The sequence below is a fragment of the Festucalex cinctus genome, chromosome 10 (assembly GCF_051991245.1).
Source record: "Festucalex cinctus isolate MCC-2025b chromosome 10, RoL_Fcin_1.0, whole genome shotgun sequence".
Lineage (NCBI taxonomy): Eukaryota > Metazoa > Chordata > Actinopteri > Syngnathiformes > Syngnathidae > Festucalex > Festucalex cinctus.
This window is the reverse complement of record NC_135420.1, coordinates 20,977,645-20,992,078: the sequence shown is the minus strand read 5'-3', so window position 1 is coordinate 20,992,078 and position 14,434 is coordinate 20,977,645. Positions and strand designations below refer to the sequence as shown.

Below are 14,434 nucleotides of genomic sequence, written 5' to 3'. Positions count from 1 at the left end.
ACAACCATGTTTTGGTTTTTTTCCCCAACAACCATGTATAGTAAGGCAATTTTTTATTTTTTTTTTAAACCATGTATAGTAAGGTGCTTTTTTGTATTTTATTTGTTTGTTTTAAAACGACCATGTATACTAAGGCGTTTTTGTTTTGTTTTGTTTTGTTTTTTCAACAAGCATGTATAGTAAGGCATTTTTTTTTTTTTTTTAATGACCATGTATAGTAAGGCGTGTTTTTTTTTTTTTTTTTCCAACAACCATGTTTTTTTTCCCAACCATGTATAGTAAGGCATTTTTTTATTTTTTTTAATGACCGTGTATAGAAAGCCGTTTTTTGTTTTGTTTTGTTTTTGTTTTAAAACGACCATGTATAGTAAGGCGTTTTTTTTTTTCCAACCATGTTTTTTTTTTTTTTTTTTTCAACAACCATGTATAGTAAGGCAATTTTATTTTTTTTTAAATGACCATGTATAGTAAGGCTTTTTTTTTTTTTTTTAATGACCATTTATAGTAAGGCGTTTTTTTTGTTTGTTTTAAAACGACCATGTATAATAAGACGTTCTTTTAAAAAAAAACGCCCATGTATAGTAAGGCGTTTTTGTTTTTTTCCAACCATGTTTTTTTTTTTTTCAACAACCATGTATAGTAAGGCATTTTTTTTTTTTTAATGACCATGTATAGTAAGGCGTTATTTTTTTCCAACCATGTTTTTTTTTCCCCCAACAACCATGTATAGTAAGGCAATTTTTTTATTTATTTTTTTTTAAATGACCATGTATAGTAAGGCTTTTTTTTTTTTTTTTTTTTTTTTTTTTTTTTTTTACCCCCAACAACCATGTATAGTAAGGCAATTATTATTTTTTTTTTATTTTATTTTTTTTAACACCAGAATAAACTAGTACACCTTTTGTTCATTCCAACATCAAAGGTTTAGTTTAGTTTGGACTTAGTTTGGACTTTTTGTGCTTGTGTGTGCCCCATGCAGGTAAATGGTTTGTAAGCACGGGCAAAGACAACCTGCTGAACGCCTGGCGGACCCCTTACGGCTCCAGCATATTCCAGGTAAGCCTCACCCGACTTTGATATAAAACAACCTCCAACTGTTTTATTGTGAAATTTCCAAACGGACTTCCTGTGTGTGTGTGTGTGTGTGTGTGTGTGTGTGTGTGTGTGTTCAGTCCAAGGAGTCGTCGTCTGTGCTGAGCTGCGATATCTCCCCCGACGACCAGTTCATCGTGACGGGCTCGGGGGACAAGAAGGCCACCGTGTACGAAGTCATCTACTGAACTCGGGCATCAACGCGCCTGTGGAAAACAGACACTCGACTACTTTTTTTTGTTTGGGAAGAAATGACCAGAAAAGACTCCAAACTGATTTTTAACGCTCCAACAAAGCCAGTTTGCAGGTAGCTGAGCAAGTGTGGGATTCCTCCAAAGATGTTTGCTTTTTTTTTTTAATTAACAAAATAAAACCTCTGTAGTGGACAAGGCATTAGCAGCATTTTTTTTTTTTTTTTTTTTTTAACTTTGTGGACCACAAGAAAGCGGGCCAAAGGGCGGCTTTGGAGCTCAGCCCGCTTCGGACCAGTTCGGACCAGTCCGGTCCAGTTTGGCGAGGTCACGGCTGTACTTTATTATTTTTGGGTTTGGATTACAGCAGTGAACCCGAAAGACACAACGCGTGTCGTCAAATGTTGCTGTTTTTGTTGTTTTGTTTTTGTGTTTTGTTTGTTTTGAGGAAAACATGACTCAGCAGTTCTACTGGAGATGTGACAACAGAGCAACGTGCTGCTTCATGTTCAAGGTTATTTGTTGTTTGCTCACTTTAAATGGATGTAAATAAAGTTCTCTAAAGGCAACTGTGCGACTTCACGTGACTGTTTGTGTAGTTAGCTAATTAGCATATTTGCTCTGGTTTTGTGGCCAATTTAACTAATGACAAATATGTGTTGGAAATGGCCAGCTGTCTTTGATGATGTAATTTTTGTCTTCACAACACAAGTGAAACAGAAGTCATGTAAAGGATGATCACGTGTTTATTTTGCACACATTATAGTATTAGCATCAGTTTGTTTATACAGCACGTGGGATGGAAGACACGACGCAGTGGGGCGAAGCCTGGACGGTCTTTTCGAGGAAAAACAAACTACATCAGCTTGGAAGAGGAAAAAAAAACAGCAAATGCATGGTAATCATACATCCATATACTGTACATACATACAGCCTCGTGTGTAATAAGGAGAGCATTAGCATTGTGGCTAACGGGCTGAAAGGCAAGCAGGCAAAAGCATCAACATTATCCACATGTCCAACTCCTGTGAACTATTAAAATACAAAAACAAAATGGTAAAAACGAACATCAGTGCAACAGGTCTGTGATTCCAATGATTGCTAACGCCGTCCACAAGAATTTAGTAGCTCGTTGTACAAAAAAAGTAAGATTTGTGGCAATACTTCTGGATTAACATATTTCATCATGGGGCTTTTCCACACCGTGACAACGAGGCACTCTGAAGTGCCAGCACAAAAAGCCTGTCCAACATGCTGGCTGATTAGTTTTACAGTTTTAGTACAAAATCCTCGTGAAAAGAATAAAGACAACCAAGCGCACTTGGAAACCACTTTAAGGGGCTTTGTTGAGGCTGCCTGTCACCATTACCAGTAGAGTGGGGGGGATGTTTTTGTTTTTTGTTCTTTTTTTTTTGGGGGGGGGGGGGGGGGGCTTTTTTAATTTGACACGTCTGCTCCAGGCAACCTTGAATTCATTACAGTCAGGCATTCAAAATCAAGGACGGGACAGAAAAACTCGAAAGAAGTACAAAATTGTGATGATATGGATGCAAAACATGTCGAGGTGGGGGGGGAAGGGGTGGGGGCCACACTAGTGGGGCCCTCTGTTGGCAGTCATGAGAACAGAGTGGCGCTCATTACAGTAGACGTCAGAAGGAATAATAATAATAGTAATAATAATAAGCAAGGAGGCTTTTTAATTGGCTGTGTGTCCTTTCCTGGAAGAGGGTGGAGGGGGTCATATAACAAACCACCCCCACCCCCACCCCAACCTGCTGGGTGATGCGGGAGCTTCCCTGTGACACCTCTCGGTGAAGCGTATGGTGGCGGCAGCGTGGGCCTCATTACAGCATCCCGTGCGTGCGTGTGCGCATCTAATGAATCGACTGTGTTCTATCAGTGCTCCTCGGGGGGAGGGGGAGGGGCTTCCCTTCCTCTGCTGAGCTCTTAATCAGGAAACAGCCCTCATTAGGCAGCCGCCTCCTTTTCATTTACATTCTTCTCACGCACACGCACTTGTGTGTAGTATACACGGACAACAACAAAAACGTGTTGGGCTTTCAAGTGAAAGAAATTTCAGGATGAACCAAAAATGCACTATAACCCTTAAAAAAACATAAGATTCCAATTCCAAGTTCAATGTTGCTTTTCAGCTCCTTGTTGCGTGTGTCTTGCTGTAAAATGACGTGGGAGGGGCTATTATGGGATAGAGGTTGTCAAGGCAACCAGAAGGTCCGCTGTGTCAGTAGACCACCTCATACACGGTGGCTTTCTTGTCCCCCGAGCCGGTCACGATGTACTTGTCGTCCGGGGACACGTCGCAACTCAGCACCGACGACGACTCCTTGGACTGGACGAGGGACGACCGAAAAGAGAGAGAGAGAGACATTTGCAATTCAATCTCATGATGAACGCATGCCGATCACCATGGCACACTCATGCACACGATGGCGGCTCATTAGTCGCTAACGTCAATAGCGTCAATATCAATGTCAATGGTGGTTATCGGGTCCAACAGAACGCTTATGACCTTCAGGCGCACCGTGACCTCTCGGCTTGGCTGAGAACTCAGCTCAAAATCAATAAAGTTCTTTTTTAAAAATGACCATGTATAGTAAGGCGTTTTTTTTTCTTTTTTTTTCTTTTTTTTTGAAACGACCATGTATAGTAAGGCATATGTTTTTGGTTTTTGTTTAGTTTTTTTTAACGACCATGCATAGTAAAGCATTTTTTTTTTAAATGACCATGTATAGTAAGGCGTTTTTTTTGTTTAGTTTTTTGTTTAGTTTTTTTGTAACGACCATGTATAGTAAAACAATTTTTTTTTTTAAACGACCATGTATAGTAAGGCGTTTTTTTTTGTTTTTGTTTTTGTTTTGTTTTTAACGACCATGTATGGTAAAGCATTTTTTTTAACGACCAAGGCTTTTTTTTTTTTTTTTTTTTTTTTAAACGACCATGTATAGTAAGGCATTTTTTTTAAACATCCATGTATAATAAGACGATCTTAAAAAAAAACAAAAAAAAACAAAAAAACAAAAAAAATGACCATGTATAGTAAGGCTTTTTTTTATTTTTTTTATTTTATTTTTTTTATTTGTTTGTTTTAAAACGACCATGTATAGTAAGGCATTTTTTTTTTTTGTTTAGTTTTTTTTTTAACGACCATGCATTAAAGCATTTTTTTTAAACGACCATTTATAGTAAGAAGTTTTTTTTTTTTGTTTTTTGTTTAGTTTTTTTGTAACGACCATGTATAGTAAAGCATTTTTTTTTTTTTAAACGACCATGTATAGTAAGGTGCTTTTTTGTTTAGTTTAGTTTTTTTTTTTTTTAACGACCATGTATAGTAAGGCATTTTTTTTTTTAAACGACCATGTATAATAAGACGATCTTAAAAAAAAAAAAAAAAAAAAAAACGACCATGGTAAGGCGTTTTTTTTTTAATGACCATGTATAGTAAGGCGTTTTTTTTTTTTCCATTTTTTTTTTTTAAACGACTATGTATAGGAAGGCATTAAAAAAAAGACCATGTATAGTAAGGCGTTTTTTTTTGTTTTTTTTTAAAGACCATGTATAGTAAGACGTTTTTTTTTTAAATGACCATGTATAGTAAGGCGTTTTTTTTTTTTTCGTTTTTTTTTAAAATGACTCTGTATAGTAAGGCATTAAAAAAAGACCATGTATAGCAAGGCTTTTTTTTTTTTTTGACGGCCATGTATAGTAAGGCGTTTTTTTTTTTTTTCCATTTTTTTTTTAAACGACTATGTATAGTAAGGCATTAAAAAAAAGACCATGTATAGTAAGGCGTTTTTTTTTGTTTTTTTTTAAAGACCATGTATAGTAAGACGTTTTTTTTAAAATGACCATGTATAGTAAGGCGTTTTTTTGTTTTTTTTGTTTTGTTTTTAAACGACTCTGTATAGTAAGGCATTAAAAAAAGACCATGTATAGCAAGGCTTTTTTTTTTTTTTTTGACGACCATGTATAGTAAGGCGTTTTTTTGTTTTTTTTTCCATTTTGTTTTTTTAAACGACTATGTATAGCAAGGCATTAAAAAAAAAGACCATGTATAGCAAGGCGGTTTTTTTTTGACGACCATGTATAGTAAGGCGTTTTTTTTTTGTTTTTTTTGAAGACCATGTATAGTAAGACGTTTTTTTTGACGACCATGTATAGTAAGGCTTTTATTTTTTTTTATTTTTTAAAGACCATGTAAGACGTTTTTTTTTTTAACGACCATGTATAGTAAGGTCTTTTTTTTTTTTTTTTTTTTTTTTTTTAAAGACCATGTATTGTAAGACTTTTTTTTTTTTAACGACCATGTATAGTAAGGCGTTTTTTTCCCCCATTTTTTTTTAAACGACTATGTATAGTAAGGCATTAAAAAAAGACCATGTATAGTAAGGCGTTTTTTTTTGTTTTTTTTTAAAGACCATGTATAGTAAGATGTTTTTTTTTTAAATGACCATGTATAGTAAGGCGTTTTTTTTTTTTTCGTTTTTTTTTTTTAAACGACTATGTATAGTAAGGCATTAAAAAAAGACCATGTCTAGCAAGGCTTTTTTTTTTTTTTTGACGACCATGTATAGTAAGGCGTTTTAAAAAAAAAAAAAATTCCATTTTTTTTTTTTAAACGACTATGTATAGTAAGGCATTAAAAAAAGACCATGTATAGTAAGGCGTTTTTTTTTGTTTTTTGTTTTTTTTATTTGTTTGTTTTTTAACGACCATGTATGGTAAAGCATTTTTTTTAACGACCATGTATAGTAAGGCATTTTTTATTTTTTTTTAAACGACCATGTATAATAAGACGATCTTAAAAAAAAAAAAAAAAAAAAAAAAGACCATGTATAGTTAGGCTTTTTTTTAATTTTTTTTTTTTTTTATTTGTTTGTTTTTTAACGACCATGTATAGTAAAGCATTTTTTTTAACGACCAAGGCTTCTTTTTTTTTTTTAAACGACCATGTATAGTAAGGCGGGTTTTTTTTCGTTTTTTTTTTAAACGACCATGTATAGTGAGACGATCTTTTAAAAAAACAAAAACAAAAAAACAAACGACCATGTATAGTAAGGCGTTTTTTTTGTTTTTTGGTTTTTTTTAATGACCATGTATAGCAAGGCGGTTTTTTTTTGACGACCATGTATAGTAAGGCGTTTTTTTTTTGTTTTTTTTGAAGACCATGTATAGTAAGACGTTTTTTTTGACGACCATGTATAGTAAGGCTTTTATTTTTTTTTATTTTTTAAAGACCATGTAAGACGTTTTTTTTTTTAACGACCATGTATAGTAAGGTCTTTTTTTTTTTTTTTGTTTTTTTTTTAAAGACCATGTATTGTAAGACTTTTTTTTTTTTAACGACCATGTATAGTAAGGCGTTTTTTTCCCCCATTTTTTTTTTAAACGACTATGTATAGTAAGGCATTAAAAAAAGACCATGTATAGTAAGGCGTTTTTTTTTTTTTTTTTTTAAAGACCATGTATAGTAAGACGTTTTTTTTTTAAATGACCATGTATAGTAAGGCGTTTTTTTTTTTTCGTTTTTTTTTTTTAAACGACTATGTATAGTAAGGCATTAAAAAAAGACCATGTATAGCAAGGCTTTTTTTTTTTTTTTGACGACCATGTATATAGTAAGGCGTTTTTAAAAAAAAAAAAATTCCATTTTTTTTTTTTAAACGACTATGTATAGTAAGGCATTAAAAAAAGACCATGTATAGTAAGGCGTTTTTTTTTGTTTTTTGTTTTTTTTATTTGTTTGTTTTTTAACGACCATGTATGGTAAAGCATTTTTTTTAACGACCATGTATAATAAGACGATCTTAAAAAAAAAAAAAAAAAAAAAAAGACCATGTATAGTTAGGCTTTTTTTTAATTTATTTATTTTTTTTTATTTGTTTGTTTTTTAACGACCATGTATGGTAAAGCATTTTTTTTAACGACCAAGGCTTCTTTTTTTTTTTTAAACGACCATGTATAGTAAGGCGGGTTTTTTTTCGTTTTTTTTTTAAACGACCATGTATAGTGAGACGATCTTTTAAAAAAACAAAAACAAAAAAACAAACGACCATGTATAGTAAGGCGTTTTTTTTGTTTTTTGGTTTTTTTTAATGACCATGTATAGTAAGGCATTTTTTTTTAAACGACCATGTATAGTGAGACGATCTTTTTTTTTTCTGTTTTTTTTTAAATGACTCTGTATAGTAAGGCATTAAAAAAAGACCATGTATAGCAAGGCTTTTTTTTTTTTTTTGACGACCATGTATAGTAAGGCGTTTTTTTTTTTTTTTCCATTTTTTTTTTTTAAACGACTATGTATAGTAAGGCATTAAAAAAAAGACCATGTATAGTAAGGCGTTTTTTTTTGTTTTTTTTTAAAGACCATGTATAGTAAGACGTTTTTTTTTAAATGACCATGTATAGTAAGGCGTTTTTTTTTTTTTTTGTTTTTTTTTTAAAACGACTCTGTATAGTAAGGCATTAAAAAAAGACCATGTATAGCAAGGCTTTTTTTTTTTTTTTTTGACGACCATGTATAGTAAGGCGTTTTTTTTTTTTTTCCATTTTTTTTTTTTAAACGACTATGTATAGCAAGGCATTAAAAAAAAGACCATGTATAGCAAGGCGGTTTTTTTTTGACGACCATGTATAGTAAGGCGTTTTTTTTTTGTTTTTTTTGAAGACCATGTATAGTAAGACGTTTTTTTTGACGACCATGTATAGTAAGGCTTTTATTTTTTTTTATTTTTTAAAGACCATGTAAGACGTTTTTTTTTTTAACGACCATGTATAGTAAGGTCTTTTTTTTTTTTTTTTTTTTTTTTTTAAATACCATGTATTGTAAGACTTTTTTTTTTTAACGACCATGTATAGTAAGGCGTTTTTTTCCCCCATTTTTTTTAAACGACTATGTATAGTAAGGCATTAAAAAAAGACCATGTATAGTAAGGCGTTTTTTTTTTTGTTTTTTTTAAAGACCATGTATAGTAAGACGTTTTTTTTTAAATGACCATGTATAGTAAGGCGTTTTTTTTTTTTTTTCATTTTTTTTTTTTAAACGACTATGTATAGTAAGGCATTAAAAAAAGACCATGTATAGCAAGGCTTTTATTTTTTTTTGACGACCATGTATAGTAAGGCATTAAAAAAAGACCATGTATAGTAAGGCGGTTTTTTTTATTTTTTATTTTTTTTTATTTGTTTGTTTTTTAACGACCATGTATGGTAAAGCATTTTTTTTAACGACCAAGGCTTCTTTTCTTTTTTTTTAAACGACCATGTATAGTAAGGCGGGTTTTTTTTCGTTTTTTTTTTAAACGACCATGTATAGTGAGACAATCTTTTAAAAAAAAAAAACAAAAAAAAACAAACGACCATGTATAGTAAGGCGTTTTTTTTTGTTTTTTGTTTTTTTTTAAACGACCATGTATAGTGAGACGATCTTTAAAAAAAAAAAAAAAAACAAAAAAAAAAAAAAACGACCATGTATAGTAAGGCGTTTTTTTTGTTTTTGTTTTTTTTATTACCATGTATAGTAAGACGATCTTTAAAAAAACAACAAAAAAACAAAAAAAACAAACGACCATGTATAGTAAGGCGTTTTTTTTGTTTGTTTGTTTTCAACGACCATGTATAGTAAGGCATTTTTTTTTTTTTTTTGTTTTAAAACGACCATGTATATAGTAAGGCGTTTTGTTTTTTTTAAACGACCATGTATAGTGAGACGATCTTTAAAAAAAAACAAAAAAAAAAACAAACGACCATGGTAAGGCGTTTTTTTTTTAATGACCATGTATAGTAAGGCGTTTTTTTTTTTTCCATTTTTTTTTTTTTAAACGACTATGTATAGTAAGGCATTAAAAAAAAGACCATGTATAGTAAGGCGTTTTTTTTTGTTTTTTTTTAAAGACCATGTATAGTAAGACGTTTTTTTTTTAAATGACCATGTATAGTAAGGCGTTTTTTTTTTTTTTCTGTTTTTTTTTAAATGACTCTGTATAGTAAGGCATTAAAAAAAGACCATGTATAGCAAGGCTTTTTTTTTTTTTTGACGACCATGTATAGTAAGGCGTTTTTTTTTTTTTTTCCATTTTTTTTTTTTAAACGACTATGTATAGTAAGGCATTAAAAAAAAGACCATGTATAGTAAGGCGTTTTTTTTTGTTTTTTTTTAAAGACCATGTATAGTAAGACGTTTTTTTTTTAAATGACCATGTATAGTAAGGCGTTTTTTTTTTGTTTTGTTTTTTTTTTAAAACGACTCTGTATAGTAAGGCATTAAAAAAAGACCATGTATAGCAAGGCTTTTTTTTTTTTTTTGACGACCATGTATAGTAAGGCGTTTTTTTTTTTTTTTTTCCATTTTTTTTTTTTAAACGACTATGTATAGCAAGGCATTAAAAAAAAGACCATGTATAGCAAGGCGTTTTTTTTTTGACGACCATGTATAGTAAGGCGTTTTTTTTTTTTTTTTTGACGACCATGTATAGTAAGGCTTTTATTTTTTTTTATTTTTTAAAGACCATGTAAGACGTTTTTATTTTAACGACCATGTATAGTAAGGTCTTTTTTTTTTTTTTTTTTTTAAAGACCATGTATTGTAAGACTTTTTTTTAACGACCATGTATAGTAAGGCGTTTTTTTCCCCCATTTTTTTTTAAACGACTATGTATAGTAAGGCATTAAAAAAAGACCATGTATAGTAAGGCGTTTTTTTTTTTTTTTTTTTTTAAAGACCATGTATAGTAAGACGTTTTTTTTTTAAAATGACCATGTATAGTAAGGCGTTTTTTTTTTTTTGACGACCATGTATATAGTAAGGCGTTTTTAAAAAAAAAAAAATTCCATTTTTTTTTTTTAAACGACTATGTATAGTAAGGCATTAAAAAAAGACCATGTATAGTAAGGCGTTTTTTTTTGTTTTTTGTTTTTTTTATTTGTTTGTTTTTTAACGACCATGTATGGTAAAGCATTTTTTTTAACGACCATGTATAATAAGACGATCTTAAAAAAAAAAAAAAAAAAAAAAAAGACCATGTATAGTTAGGCTTTTTTTTAATTTATTTATTTTTTTTTATTTGTTTGTTTTTTAACGACCATGTATGGTAAAGCATTTTTTTTAACGACCAAGGCTTCTTTTTTTTTTTTAAACGACCATGTATAGTAAGGCGGGTTTTTTTTCGTTTTTTTTTTAAACGACCATGTATAGTGAGACGATCTTTTAAAAAAACAAAAACAAAAAAACAAACGACCATGTATAGTAAGGCGTTTTTTTTGTTTTTTGGTTTTTTTTAATGACCATGTATAGTAAGGCATTTTTTTTTAAACGACCATGTATAGTGAGACGATCTTTTTTTTTTCTGTTTTTTTTTAAATGACTCTGTATAGTAAGGCATTAAAAAAAGACCATGTATAGCAAGGCTTTTTTTTTTTTTTTGACGACCATGTATAGTAAGGCGTTTTTTTTTTTTTTTCCATTTTTTTTTTTTAAACGACTATGTATAGTAAGGCATTAAAAAAAAGACCATGTATAGTAAGGCGTTTTTTTTTGTTTTTTTTTAAAGACCATGTATAGTAAGACGTTTTTTTTTAAATGACCATGTATAGTAAGGCGTTTTTTTTTTTTTTTGTTTTTTTTTTAAAACGACTCTGTATAGTAAGGCATTAAAAAAAGACCATGTATAGCAAGGCTTTTTTTTTTTTTTTTTGACGACCATGTATAGTAAGGCGTTTTTTTTTTTTTTCCATTTTTTTTTTTTAAACGACTATGTATAGCAAGGCATTAAAAAAAAGACCATGTATAGCAAGGCGGTTTTTTTTTGACGACCATGTATAGTAAGGCGTTTTTTTTTTGTTTTTTTTGAAGACCATGTATAGTAAGACGTTTTTTTTGACGACCATGTATAGTAAGGCTTTTATTTTTTTTTATTTTTTAAAGACCATGTAAGACGTTTTTTTTTTTAACGACCATGTATAGTAAGGTCTTTTTTTTTTTTTTTTTTTTTTTTTTAAATACCATGTATTGTAAGACTTTTTTTTTTTAACGACCATGTATAGTAAGGCGTTTTTTTCCCCCATTTTTTTTAAACGACTATGTATAGTAAGGCATTAAAAAAAGACCATGTATAGTAAGGCGTTTTTTTTTTTGTTTTTTTTAAAGACCATGTATAGTAAGACGTTTTTTTTTAAATGACCATGTATAGTAAGGCGTTTTTTTTTTTTTTCATTTTTTTTTTTTAAACGACTATGTATAGTAAGGCATTAAAAAAAGACCATGTATAGCAAGGCTTTTATTTTTTTTTGACGACCATGTATAGTAAGGCATTAAAAAAAGACCATGTATAGTAAGGCGGTTTTTTTTATTTTTTATTTTTTTTTATTTGTTTGTTTTTTAACGACCATGTATGGTAAAGCATTTTTTTTAACGACCAAGGCTTCTTTTCTTTTTTTTTAAACGACCATGTATAGTAAGGCGGGTTTTTTTTCGTTTTTTTTTTAAACGACCATGTATAGTGAGACAATCTTTTAAAAAAAAAAAACAAAAAAAAACAAACGACCATGTATAGTAAGGCGTTTTTTTTTGTTTTTTGTTTTTTTTTAAACGACCATGTATAGTGAGACGATCTTTAAAAAAAAAAAAAAAAAAAAAAAAAAAAAAAAAAAAACGACCATGTATAGTAAGGCGTTTTTTTTGTTTTTGTTTTTTTTATTACCATGTATAGTAAGACGATCTTTAAAAAAACAACAAAAAAACAAAAAAAACAAACGACCATGTATAGTAAGGCGTTTTTTTTGTTTGTTTGTTTTCAACGACCATGTATAGTAAGGCATTTTTTTTTTTTTTTTGTTTTAAAACGACCATGTATATAGTAAGGCGTTTTGTTTTTTTTAAACGACCATGTATAGTGAGACGATCTTTAAAAAAAAACAAAAAAAAAAACAAACGACCATGGTAAGGCGTTTTTTTTTTAATGACCATGTATAGTAAGGCGTTTTTTTTTTTTCCATTTTTTTTTTTTTAAACGACTATGTATAGTAAGGCATTAAAAAAAAGACCATGTATAGTAAGGCGTTTTTTTTTGTTTTTTTTTAAAGACCATGTATAGTAAGACGTTTTTTTTTTAAATGACCATGTATAGTAAGGCGTTTTTTTTTTTTTCTGTTTTTTTTTAAATGACTCTGTATAGTAAGGCATTAAAAAAAGACCATGTATAGCAAGGCTTTTTTTTTTTTTTGACGACCATGTATAGTAAGGCGTTTTTTTTTTTTTTTCCATTTTTTTTTTTTAAACGACTATGTATAGTAAGGCATTAAAAAAAAGACCATGTATAGTAAGGCGTTTTTTTTTGTTTTTTTTTAAAGACCATGTATAGTAAGACGTTTTTTTTTTAAATGACCATGTATAGTAAGGCGTTTTTTTTTTGTTTTGTTTTTTTTTTAAAACGACTCTGTATAGTAAGGCATTAAAAAAAGACCATGTATAGCAAGGCTTTTTTTTTTTTTTTGACGACCATGTATAGTAAGGCGTTTTTTTTTTTTTTTTTCCATTTTTTTTTTTTAAACGACTATGTATAGCAAGGCATTAAAAAAAAGACCATGTATAGCAAGGCGTTTTTTTTTTGACGACCATGTATAGTAAGGCGTTTTTTTTTTTTTTTTTGACGACCATGTATAGTAAGGCTTTTATTTTTTTTTATTTTTTAAAGACCATGTAAGACGTTTTTATTTTAACGACCATGTATAGTAAGGTCTTTTTTTTTTTTTTTTTTTTTAAAGACCATGTATTGTAAGACTTTTTTTTAACGACCATGTATAGTAAGGCGTTTTTTTCCCCCATTTTTTTTTAAACGACTATGTATAGTAAGGCATTAAAAAAAGACCATGTATAGTAAGGCGTTTTTTTTTTTTTTTTTTTTTAAAGACCATGTATAGTAAGACGTTTTTTTTTTAAAATGACCATGTATAGTAAGGCGTTTTTTTTTTTTTGACGACCATGTATAGTAAGGCGTTTTTAAAAAAAAAAAAAATCCATTTTTTTTTTTTAAACGACTATGTATAGTAAGGCATTAAAAAAAGACCATGTATAGTAAGGCGTTTTTTTTTTTTGTTTTTTTTTTTTTTATTTGTTTGTTTTTTAACGACCATGTATGGTAAAGCATTTTTTTTAACGACCAAGGCTTCTTTTCTTTTTTTTTAAACGACCATGTATAGTAAGGCATTTTTTTTTTAAACGACCATGTATAGTGAGACGATCTTTAAAAAACAAAAAAAAAAAAAAAAAAAAAAAAACGACCATGTATAGTAAGGCGTTTTTTTTGTTTTTGTTTTTTTTATTACCATGTATAGTAAGACGATCTTTAAAAAAACAACAAAAAAACAAAAAAAACAAACGACCATGTATAGTAAGGCGTTTTTTTTGTTTGTTTGTTTTCAACGACCATGTATAGTAAGGCATTTTTTTTATTTATTTGTTTGTTTTAAAACGACCATGTATATAGTAAGGCGGGTTGTTTTTTTTTAAACGACCATGTATAGTGAGACGATCTTTAAAAAAAAAAAAAAAAAACAACAAACGACCATGGTAAGGCGTTTTTTTTTTTTTTTTTTTTTTTCCACGACCATGTATAGTAAGGCATTTATTTTATTTTATTTTTTTATTTGTTTGTTTTAAAACGACCATGTATAGTAAGGCGGTTTTCTTTTTTGGTTTGTTTTTTTTAAACGACCATGTATAGTAAGGCGGTTTTCTTTTTTGGTTTGCTTTTTTTAAACGACCATGTATAGTAAGGCGTTTTTTTTTTTTTTTTTAATTTGTTTGTTTTAAAACGACCATGTACAGTATAGTAAGGCGGTTTTCTTTTTTGGTTTGTTTTTTTTAAACGACCATGTATAGTAAGGCGTTTTTTTTGTTTTTTTTTGTTTTTGTTTTTTAATGACCATGTATAGTAAGGCATTTTTTTTAAACATCCATGTATAGTAAGATGGAAAAACAAAAAAAACAAAAAACGACCATGTATAGTAAGGCTTTTTTTTTATTTTATTTTTTAAATGTGTTTATTTTAAAACGACCATGTATAGTAAGGCGTTGTTTTTTTTTTACTACCATGTATAGTAAGACGATCTTTAAAAAAAACAACAAAAAAAACGAC

The 14,434-nt window shown here is 29.4% G+C and overlaps 2 protein-coding genes across 8 annotated transcripts in view; one reads left to right on the top strand and one right to left on the bottom strand.

Annotated features, from left to right (window-relative positions):
- tle2a (TLE family member 2, transcriptional corepressor a) overlaps window positions 1-1,852 on the top strand; it is a 42,818-nt gene extending 40,966 nt beyond the window's left edge. For all 6 annotated transcript variants that reach the window (XM_077535516.1, XM_077535512.1, XM_077535515.1 and 3 more), the window contains exons 19-20: window positions 980-1,056; window positions 1,173-1,852. In XM_077535516.1, the coding sequence (XP_077391642.1) occupies window positions 980-1,056; window positions 1,173-1,280 (185 nt within the window). In that variant the 3' untranslated portion in view covers window positions 1,281-1,852. The remainder of the gene's footprint in view (window positions 1-979; window positions 1,057-1,172) is intronic.
- An 852-nt stretch (window positions 1,853-2,704) lies between these two features.
- Window positions 2,705-14,434, bottom strand: part of tle2b (TLE family member 2, transcriptional corepressor b) — an 80,415-nt gene continuing 68,685 nt past the window's right edge. For both annotated transcript variants that reach the window (XM_077535507.1, XM_077535510.1), the window contains exon 20: window positions 2,705-3,633. In XM_077535507.1, coding sequence (XP_077391633.1) covers window positions 3,526-3,633 — 108 coding nt within the window. In that variant the 3' untranslated portion in view covers window positions 2,705-3,525. The remainder of the gene's footprint in view (window positions 3,634-14,434) is intronic.